Raw genomic sequence first — 11,392 nt, 5'->3', positions numbered from 1 at the left:
CTGAATTCTTCGATAATGCACAAGCTTCACAATCAACCTTCCACAACTCCTCAAAGCTTCCTCTCGCTCAATAAATCCGACCCTTCCACAGATACCAACAATTCTCCACAAACACCACCGAAAACACGCAAAAAATAAAACAGAAACTCAAGCCACCCATGAACCAAAAATATAAGTATGGCACGTGGCAACAAATGGTGAGGGACACTTTTTATCAACAGTGTAGCTAGAGCTCTGCCTGAAGGCAGTGCTAACAAAGTTATTGAAGCATTTGTCCATATAAGAAATGACAAAATTCCTAATGGAATTTTCGAAGAACAGTTTCATCTTCTTTAGAAAGATTGTTACTTTGCTTTGAGCAATTAACGGAAGGGACTTCTTCTAGTTTCAAAGCAACTTTCTTCAAAATCTTCCCTTTCCATTCTGATAAGATATTTTGAGCTCCTAGACATTCTTCTAATTGCAAAACAAACTTTGAGATTCCCTTATCAAAAGCTTGAAGCTTATTCCTCTCCAATTTTTGCCCTTGTCTTTGCAAATACTGTTTTACCGCTCCAAATCCAACCTCACTACGAAATATCAAACCCTTATCCTTGCCTCGGTTCCATCCTTAGCCCGGATTCACGATGAAACCATAAATTGGATGCCCCACCAATGAGATGTCCTAGCTGTAGTAGTGCATCCCAATATGAAGTAGCCTATGAATTGAGACGCTCTTGGTTGGGTGCCCCGCCAATGAGATGTCATGGTGCATCCCAAGATTGAAGTAGGCTTACTGGGCAAGCTATGCTCATGTTGCCCTATTGACATGGTAAAGGGAGGGCGCAGCCACTCCTTTGAATTTGCCACATGTTGCCAAGGTGAAGGATGGCATATAGAACCTCCCTGGCACCTGTGTGAGTAGTGTGCTGACACAAGTCTAGCTACCCATTGAGTGTGAATATAAACATGTAAGTGGCCAGCCTCTCCTTTTGACCCCAACTAGATGCTTTCAAGAGAGAGAACAGCTTAGCACAATACTTATAACTACCGCCATGTCAGCCACTTTGAGTAGCTAATTGATTTTGAGCTCCTGAAGGGGTCGCTATCACCATCATCTGTCGCATATAATGATGTGTGAAACACTGTGAGATGGGGAGCCTGTAGTGTTGTTCTACATTTACAATCTATCGTTACAAGAACAAACTCCATCCTTCATGTGATGGAAGCAGCTAGAATCCTTCACAATAAGGTTCCGATGGACAATCTTGGAGATAAATTTGGCTTCTGAGTGACAGTCAGGACAGATAGGAAAATTCTTGCTTATAAGGAGAGGAGTTTTTGCAGGTGTACTAATAAGCCCAAAAGCAATAGCCAGTTACTCACTGTGATTGTGAAGTTCATGCTCCTCCTCCAAACAATGGAGCGAGAACTTCGAGTCAGAAACATACCCTGCCTCCTGCATCTGCATTTTCAACCCCTGCAGTTCAGCATAAATCTTTTCCTTTTCTGGATGCAGTTGATCATCTACGACGAATTGATGCACCCTGCCCTTAACTTCAATTGTACTACAACTGCGTACATTTGTAAGACCCTTGTCCTTCATCTGATTTAGCACGCTCAATGCATCACCCTCCCTCCCAACTGATGCGTACAGGTTTGCTAGCATCACATATGGTACTGGATTCCATGGGTCGATTTGAAATGCATGCTGTGCAGCACGTTCTCCACGTGCCACATCAGTATGATGTCTGCAAGCTCCAAGCAGCATTGCCCATGGAACGCCCCTAGCTTTAAATTGAATTGTAAGGATCATGTTCTCTGCCTCCTCCAACCGTCCTGTCCTCCCAAGCAGGTCAACCATGCAGTTATAATGGTCCTCCATAGGTATGATTCCATGATCTTGACTCATCGAAACAAAATAGTGACAACCCTCATCAACAAGGCCAGTATGATTGCAAGCAGAAAGCACACCTAGAAAGGTCACCTCGTTTGGTACTACTCCTTCATGGTGCATCTGGTTAAAGAGTGAAAGAGCACCCTTGCCCTGCCCATGCTGAGCATATAACGCTATCATGGTGCTCCAAGATACCACATCCCGATCACACAATTTGTCAAACACCCTATGCGCATCATCAATGATGCCACATTTACCGTACATATTGATGAGGACATTTCCTAGGACTGCATCTAGCTCAATACCATGCTCTATCATGTGGCTATGCATCTGCTTGCCAATAGACAGAGCAGCCTGGCTGGCACATGCAGAGATTGCACTGACATAGGTGAGCTTGTCCCTCACACGCATTCTGTCGAACATTTCCAATGCACCCTCCAAACTGCCACACTTACCATACATGTTGATAAGGGCATTCGCAATATCAACATTTGACTCAAGACCACTGCTAGCAATGTGATCATGCATCCGTTTGCCTTCATCTAAGGCTGCTGGATTAGAATATGCCGAAAGCAGAAAGACACAGGCAACTTTATCTAATGTACCTCCAGCCTGCCGCATTTGTTCAAAGAGTAGGCGGGCATGCTTGTAAAGTCCCTGCTGTGCATAGACTGACATCATGGCAGTCCATGATACCACATCTCGTTCAGGCAGACTGTCAAAAATCAACCGTGCATCCTCCACATGGCCACACTTGCCATACATGCTGATTAGTGTATTGCTCACAGCAACGTCTGAACTGAATCCATTACTTATAATGCGGCAATGCATTTGCTTGCCTGCAGCAAGCACTGTGCGCCTATCATACAGAGAGAGCATGCTGAGAAAAGTGACGTTATTTGGCATTTCTCCCACTTGTTGCATTTGTTCAAAGAGTTGAAGAGCCTCTCTAGCCTGCCCATTCTGGGAATACGCTGCAATCATAGCATTCCATGAAACCAAGTTTCTGTTAAGCATCTTGTGAAACAACCTACATGCATCCTCCAGGCTGCCACATTTGCCATACATAGTCACGAGAGCCGTTCCAATTACCACATCTGAATCCAAATTACTTACCACAATGATATCGTGTATTTGGTTGCCTTCAGATAATGATGTCTTGCCCGTGCATGCCTGAAGCAGGCTTAGGATGGTTACCTCGTTTGGCATAACCCCATTATCCTGCATATATCTAAAGAGTTGAAAAGCATCGTTGATTTGCCCATGCTGGGCACAGGCATCAATCATGACATTCCATGCGATGGCATCACGATCAGACATGTTATCAAACACTGTCCATGCACGCCTCAGACTGCCACACTTTGCATACATGTTAATAAGCGCAGTATTGACAAGTATATCTGACTGAAACCCCCTGGACAGAATGCGGTCATGCATTTGCTTGCCTTCAGCTAGGTCAGCCTGGCTCGCACATGCATCAAGAACGCTAACAAAAGTGGCCTGATCTGGCTCCAGCCCTTCCTGGAGCATTTCTTCATACAGTCGGAGGGCATCTTTGCAGCGGCCATTCCTGGTATACACTGCAAGCATGGAATTCCATGAGATGACGTCTCGTTTGATCATCGTGCGAAACAAGCTCTGAGCATTCTCCAGGTTGCCACACTTGCCATACATGCTGATCAGGGCAGTCGTTATAAATATATCCGACTCGAACTCACTTCCAAATATGCGAGCGTGGATACGTTTGCCTTCAATTAAAACACCTTGGCAATCACATGCGGAAACACTGCTGGCAAATATGACCTTGTCTGGCAGCACACTTTCCAACTGCATTCTTTCGAAGAGTACGATGGCAGCCTTATGGTGACCATGCTTAACATGCGAGGCGATCGTAGCATTCCAGGAAAACACATCTCGCTCGTGCATTTTGCTAAAGGTGCCCTGAACGTCGTCCAGGCTGCCACAATTACGATACATCTCGACAAGAGCAGTGCCCACTCTGAGATCTTTCTCAAACCCACAGGCCGTGGCAAGGTCATGGATTTGCTTGCCGTCAGCCAGGGCCGTTTCTTTGCGGCAAGCAAAGAGAACGTTGACAAAGCTACATGGGTCTGGCGCGATCTGTTCCTGCTGCATTTGTCTAAAACGGAGGAGGGCCTCCTGGTGGTGCCCAAGTTTTGCAAGAGCTCCGATGAGGAAGTTCCACGAGAATCGGTCTGGATGAGGTATGCTGGCAAACAGTGAGCGTGCGTCCTGCAGAGCTCCACCGCTACCATACATCTGCAGGAGGAGGTTGGACAGGAAAACGTTAAGGTCGAGGCCAGTTTTGCAAAGGTGGTGATGGGCAAGCTTTCCATTTGGGAGAGATTTGGAGGAAGCACAAGAACGGATGAGGGAAGCAAGGGTGGGGAGATGGAGAGGGTGAGCAGAGGGAGGTGCAGAGAGGGATGAATGGTGATGAGTGAAAATGGAGAGCAAAGCCCAATTCCTCTGCCAAGCCAAGGTTGTACCACCAGATAAGCAAAGCTTGGATTGTGAATTCAACAAAAACCCTCTTGAGAGTTTGCCCAGCTTCTCCTTCACCATGTGAGTGTGCAACAATTAGGCACTTGAGAGGGACAGTGTAGGGGCTTGGCACTTCTCCTTCACCATCCTCATTCACTCATGCTCTAAGGGAAACTAGAATGCTTGGCCAGCTCCTAAGTATCTCCGCCCGAACCTAAGTAAGAGGGTATTATAAGTAGGCCACTTATCTAACAGCTTAGAATGTCCACATGGCTTCGTACAATTTTAGAGTTTCATAAAACGCTCTAGTGCTGGCCAAGTAATGACCCAAGGAGCATTTTCGTGCAAAGGAAACTGGCGAGTGGTGTCAACCAACCACGAGCCATTTTCATTTGCAAGAAAATGTGACCACGGGCTTTTCCCGTGTGGCGGTTGAAAAGGACCTACGGACTATCTTCTGAAGGACAACTCATCAAAATCAGCGTTCCGTGACATTTTCTCACGTTGATGGCAACTCCATTGGCTGGGAAATGCGATGTTGATAGCTCGAGCATGCAGATTAGAGTTCTTTGGTGGAAGAAGCTTTAATCATACGGCCGGGGTGGCTTTTCATCCGCCCTCGGACCTTGACGATGGGTGAAGCTAGAGGTGCCTCTTGTGGAGACAAAGGAGGAGGTAAGGAAAGCTTGGATTGTGAGTTCAAGAGAAAACCCACATGCGAGGTTACTCACCTTCTCCTTCACCATGTGAGTGCACAAAATAGGCACTTGAGAGGAAGGATGTAGAGCACCTTCTCCTCCTCGAGTCTGAATTTATCATTCCATGCCTTTCACCATATGACTGCTAGAATTACGCACTTGAGAGCATGTAGCTCTTCAAGGCTTATGCCATGGTGTAGGGAATCGACAGCAGTGGGAGCAGCTTCTTAGGACGAGCTGAAAAATCAATGACTTGCTAGTAAGTTGAGAGCTGATTTCGCCAATTTTCGATCGAGAACCAACAACCGATGTCGATTTTCAGATGTCAGTAGCAGCAGATACAAGAGCAGAGTTGTCTATTGGGTGGGCATTGCTTGACACAGGACATTACCAAAATTAGCCATCAAGTTGTGTAAATCAAACGATGGAAGGGTAAAGATGAATTTACCATTAGAAAAGATGCTGCATCAGACAGTCGCAATTAATCTTCCCACAACCATAGCTGTTGATGGAGGGGGAAAAGGGGGGAAATAAGGATGGCTATTTTCCTTGGATGAGCATATTTTAGACATTTTTCCCTTGATGCATGACATAAATATCCAAAAGAAAATGAGAGAGGGATATAAGGAAGTGTCACATCAATAATTCTCAAGGGTAGGGAAATAGCTAGCATGGGGTGTTATTTCCCATGGTCCCCTCTATTTCCCCTTTATTTCCCTTCGTGCATTAAGGGAAATAGCTATTTCCCCTCTTTTTTCCTTCATGACATACTTCCCTTAGCCTTCTTCTCCTTCATGATGCCCATTCACTACACACTCAATTCATCATCCCTTTGGGCCTTAAAGTCTTGGAGGGGGGAAAGGGAGGAAATCGGGATTGTTATTTAAATGTATATCCCTTAGAAGAGCATATTTTGGACATTTTTCCCATAGTGCATGACATAACAATCCAATAGAAATTGAGAGAAGGCTATAAAGAAATGCTATGTCAATAGTAGAGAAGTGTCACCTAGAGTATGGAGTACTATTTCCCATCATCCCCCCCTCCCATGTATATTTCCTCTATTTTCCATGGTGCATTTTGTATAGCATAACAAAAATAACTCTTTCCCCTCTTTTTCCCATCCATGACATAAGACCCTTGCACCATTTAAGTGCAAGAAATAGGCATATGATAGGGAGTGATGATTTCCTTCACCTTTCTTGTGCACTATACTCTCAATTCATAATACCTTTCCTTCACCACGGCATGTGCCTACGAGTGGCAGTTTCCTTCACCATGCTCATTTATTACACTCTCGATTCATCATCCCTTTTACCGTTACCTTCACCCCCACCTTTTATTTCATTGTCATTGGGGTGTTTTTTTTTTTCAATTACCAAAGGCTAGAAATTCTAGATGTCAATAAATAGACATGGATTTTCTTTTTTTTTTTTTCATGTAAACTAGGTATGTATGATGTATTTTTTTGTAAATGCAAATTCATGATAGGACAAAGCTTCTAAATGGGAAAAGAAGGCTCATTTAGAATTTTAGGCACTTAGGTCCCTAGCCCACATCACGTTACCTCTCAAGGTCTTAGCACATGAGGGCAAATAGCATCTCAATCGATCTGCCATGTTTCTATTGACCCAAAACAAAAAACCATGTCTCATCCTAAAATGTGCAAACTTACTATGGGATATAGGATGGAAATAGGCACTTTTCCTCACATATTTCATAAACCTGCTGTAACACTGGGTCTACCAACCCTAATTCACAATGGGAACATGTGTAGTTTAAACCTACACATTCCAAACCTATTGATTCAAACTAAGTTTAGATTGGGAATTGTAAACCCATCCTATTCTCATCCTAACCCAACGCATGTGTTAAGACCCTTTGAATGCTCTCCCATGCTCTTAAAGAGCTACAATATAGTTTTATGTGGCTCCAGCATCCCGTGCCCCCCCATGCTCTTAACCAAATAGAACATAGTTTTATGTGGCTCCAACATCCCATGAGCAAAAGCTAAAGAAGAGATGGATCCTCTACATGCAATATAGGAGAGCGCCACCAAACCCTACCTTCCTACAATGAATTGGACTTTATTAAACATACCGCTTCTTCTACTAGTTTGTGTATGCATGCAACGTTGAGTGCAGATTAATATTTTCATAGTTTATCGCTTATAGGGTAAGATTTAGGCCCTCCCAAATTTGATAATTAAGAGGGAATCCACCCTTTGATGGGAAATTGCTTCAAAGCATCTAAGCCAGCCAGCTAGCATGGAAAGGCACTATGATGATGCTAGCACATGGGCTCATTTAGGATGGAAAGAGCATCAATTGGGATTTTCTCTCTAAACCCATTCTGAACTATCTAGTTTAGAATGGGAATAGTGTGAGATAAGACACTTTTGGCCATGCTAAACCAAGGCTTATAGACTCCAAGTAGCCTATGGGTATTTGAAATATTGGGGGGCACTAGGTTTCTCCATCGTAGTTTCATCCTAAATTAGCAAATTGCATGGAAATGAACTTTTATCACAAGAAATAGGATGGATCCTTCCCCTAGTGTGCTTTAAAGACACAAATCATTCCCACTCAATGTTCAACCCATGCTCATGAGCACGTGTAGGCCTCAACTAACATAGCAAGGAAGGTGTCTCCCTTGCACAGGTTCTTTGAGGTTTGACGGAGGATTAAGAGTCGAGAAATGGTTTCCTCCATATTTAAAGCAATGTTTTCAAATGTGATGCCAATGGTCATCGAGGTCCCAAATTTTAAGGCTCCTTGATTTGCTTGCTCAACAATGGCAAAAAGCCCATCTCCAATGGAATATATATATGTACATATGTATGTATGTATATCTATATATCTGTCCGTTTGTTTGTCTATCTTGTTCTTTATGTGCCATATCAAGAGGAACTTGTTGTCCGTTTCTGCGATCACGGATCGGGACCTCAAAGTTCAATTCGATAAGAATGGTGCAGAGATCCTGGATCTTCAAGGAAAGGTCATTGGTAAAGGTACAGGGCGCAACAACATTTACGAACTCTCAGCTTCAGTGCTCGAGCGGATGTGAAGAACACTAAGCTACGGCATGAGAGGTTTGGTCATCTAAACCTTAGTTCTTTGAAGGAGATGCATAAAAGTGGAATGATTGCAGACCTACCAGAAATTTCAGATCTGCCCGATGTATGTGAAGCTTGCATGATGGGCAAGCAGCATTGGCATCCCTTTCCTAAAGAGGCCAGCAGGGCAAAGGCTCCTCTAGAGCTCCTTCACACGGACCTCTGCAGAAAGATGGAGACGGAAGCTTTGGGTGGTTCCTACTACTTCATGACGCTGATCGACGACTACAGTAGAAGGATATGGATATACTTCCTGAAGACTAAAGACAAGGCTTTTAGTAGGTTCAAGGAATGGCATGTAATGGTCGAGAAAGAAACGGGGAGGAAGGTGAAGAAGTTGAGATCAGACAGAGGTAGAGAGTTCACATCAACTGAATTCGAAAGTTACTGCAAAAGTCACGGAATCAAGAGGCAGAAACCCCCGCCACATACATCACAGCAAAATGGAGTAGCAGAACGCAAGATGCACGTCATCTGCGAAATGGGCCGGAGTATGATGAAAGGGAAAGATTTGCCAAAGACTTTCTAGGCTGAAGCATGTAACACTGCAGTTTACATCCTGAATCGTAGCTACACGAAGGCTGTGAATGGGATGACTCCACTGCAAGCCTTTTCTGGTAAGAAACCTTCAGCTGCACATTTCAGAGTTTTTGGATGTTACTGTTTTGTGCATGTCCCTGATGCTACCAGGACCAAATGGGAACCGAAGAGCCGGAAGTGTATTTTCTTGGGCTACAGTGAAGACGCGAAGGGTTACCATCTCTATAACCCTGTTACCAAGAAGGTAATTGTAAGTCGCGATGTGGTCTTCTCAGAACAGCCGCATCAATTGGAGGAGGATGCTTCCTTCCCAGATAACCAGGACCAGGATATCCATCCAATACCGCCACCAATAGCAGACCGAACTCCCCCAACGGTGCGGACAACTGTTTTACAACTCCATCTGACTTGAGAGCAATCGTACCTTTTCCTTTTGCTGGACATTTTGCATCATTGCCGACTGCTACCAGGATGTCCTTCCCTACCGGCTATAGAGAGGTATACCAATCCTTTTGACTAGTCATGTGGCGCGATGCACCATTGTCAATGATCCAAGGTTCATCTGCAGGTACATGAACTGCCTCCGTGGAAATCTCCTCAATTGCTACTAACAGCTCTATTGGTGCTGCCTGCGCACTGTTGCTGGACTCTTTCTTTACTCCGTTCTTCTCATCTGCAATCTTCTTTTAGCACTCATTCTGCTTGTGCCCTGCCTTGTTGCAATAGAAGCACTTGATCTTCTTCTTTCTCTTTTAATCATCAGAAGAAGATGGGTTACCAGAGTCCTTACCCTTACCTTTCTTTGATCCGGTCCAGAATGCCGAATCTTCTCCAGTCCTCATCTTTTAACGCATCTCCTCCTCCAGAAGCATTGCGCTGAAATCCTCAAAGTTGAGGGGCGGATTTCTGTTCTGCGTATTCAGCGCCGTAACAAGACCGTCGTACTTTGGTGGGAGAATCCGTATGCACCTTCGTGCTAGATTCTCGCTGGTAATGGTGATGCCAATCGCAGTCATCTGATCGCGCAGATTCTTCACCCTGGTGATGAACTTCTCTGCCGCTTCAGACTCAGACAACTTGTCGTTCGCGAGTTGAGTCTCCAGATTTTGAATCTGCGTCTGATTCGTGGTCTCGTACTGATTTTTCAAGACCGTCCATGCCTCCTCCGCTGTGGTGACATGTTGAATTAACGCCATGACGGAATCACTAACTCTGTAGACAATAGAACATAGTGCATCTGCATTTCTTCTTGTCCACGCGAGAATCTCATCCGCAGTTGGTACTATCTGTTGTCCTGCATTGGCTGGATCCAGTCTCGCAACCGGCCTCACGTTCACCCTAGTAGCAGTGTCCCAAAGCTCGTATGCGCTTAGGATGGTCTTCATCTTGAAATTCCAGAGTGGATAGTTAGAGCCGTCCAACTTTCCGCTTTCATCGAACGGTGGGATTCACAGTCTTGCGGCCTGGGCCATCTCTCACAATCTGCTCGCAAACAGAAACACACTACCAAATCTTCTTGCTAGAGTCCAGGCTCTGATACCATGTAAGAAAATAATACAACGTTTGTGCTCAACAGATAACAGGATCTCATACGCAAGAGAGAAAACAAGATAGTATGGAGAATCAAAAATTTGATTGCTATAGAACTGATACAATAGATGGCGCTGCCTCCCAACCGTGCGCTCCTGTGAAAGAAGCTTCGATGGCATGCTGGAAACAGTAGAAGACGGAGGCTGGATGCTAAGGAATCAGGGTTGCTGTAGCCACAGTGATGAAATGGGCTTCACGGGCTTGCTCTTATATAGCCACCAATCGTAGTCGGTTAGGCTCAATTGGGTGACCGACCCAGTCCGCCCAAAACGATCGACTGGGGGTCAGTCCCGAAATAGGCCACCGACCATACGATAGAACCGGTGCGCAAAACAGAGCAACTAACCTACAGTCTCCATTTGGCCCAGAGCCATCCGGGATCATCTGAGGCTCCAAACGAGCCCCGCAACCCGAGAGTGGGCTGCCCCGGGAAATGCTCCGTCTACCCTCAGTGCGGTCAGTCAAGAGATGCCTTCTCGCACTTGTATGTAGCCTAGTTAGCGGTGTGCCAACTCTATCTGAAGCCGTCCAGCCATCAGGCCACACATGGCCCCCATCTGGTGTCCAAACCAGGACCTACCGGATAACCGAGCTACTCAAATGCCTTCTCCTCATATGGGGGGCTTACAAGTAGAGTTAGCTGGTTCCCGTGTAGTTACATGAGAGTGGAGCATTGATATCTAACAAAAACTAGGGAAGAAAATAGGAGAAAATTAGTTAAAGATGCAGGGGACGAGAAAGAGAGAAAGAGAGAGGGAAAAAAATTAGAGCTTTAAGAAAGAAATTAAAAAAAATTAGGAGGAATCAGGAAAAGTTAGGGAGTGTTTGTGAGATAGAAGGAAAATGAATCAGGAAAAATAGGAAAAGGGAAGATTAAGTGGATGCAAAAGAAAAAGGAGAATAGTAAGTGTGTGTGTGTGAATTTATTTATGTATGTATGTACATATGTATGCATGCATATATACATGTAGGTACATATATGCATACATACATATATACACATGTACATATGTATGTATGATGTATGTACATGTAGAGATCTATATGTATGTATTTTATTTATTTGTG

General features: G+C 44.6%; 1 protein-coding gene across 1 annotated transcript; it reads right to left on the bottom strand.

Annotated features, from left to right (window-relative positions):
• Positions 1–211: 211 nt before the first annotated feature.
• LOC147905392 (pentatricopeptide repeat-containing protein At2g13600-like) lies at positions 212–4,482 on the bottom strand. Its single transcript, XM_087371374.1, has one exon. It carries the CDS (start codon positions 4,460–4,462, stop codon positions 1,358–1,360), a length of 3,105 nt encoding a protein of 1,034 aa, XP_087227500.1. The 5' UTR covers positions 4,463–4,482; the 3' UTR covers positions 212–1,357.
• Positions 4,483–11,392: the final 6,910 nt, after the last annotated feature.

This window comes from Dipteris shenzhenensis, chromosome 1 (assembly GCF_047967505.1).
Source record: "Dipteris shenzhenensis isolate YYH24624 ecotype China chromosome 1, Dip_SZ_1.0, whole genome shotgun sequence".
Lineage (NCBI taxonomy): Eukaryota > Viridiplantae > Streptophyta > Polypodiopsida > Gleicheniales > Dipteridaceae > Dipteris > Dipteris shenzhenensis.
This window is presented reverse-complemented; position numbering and strand designations above follow the sequence as displayed.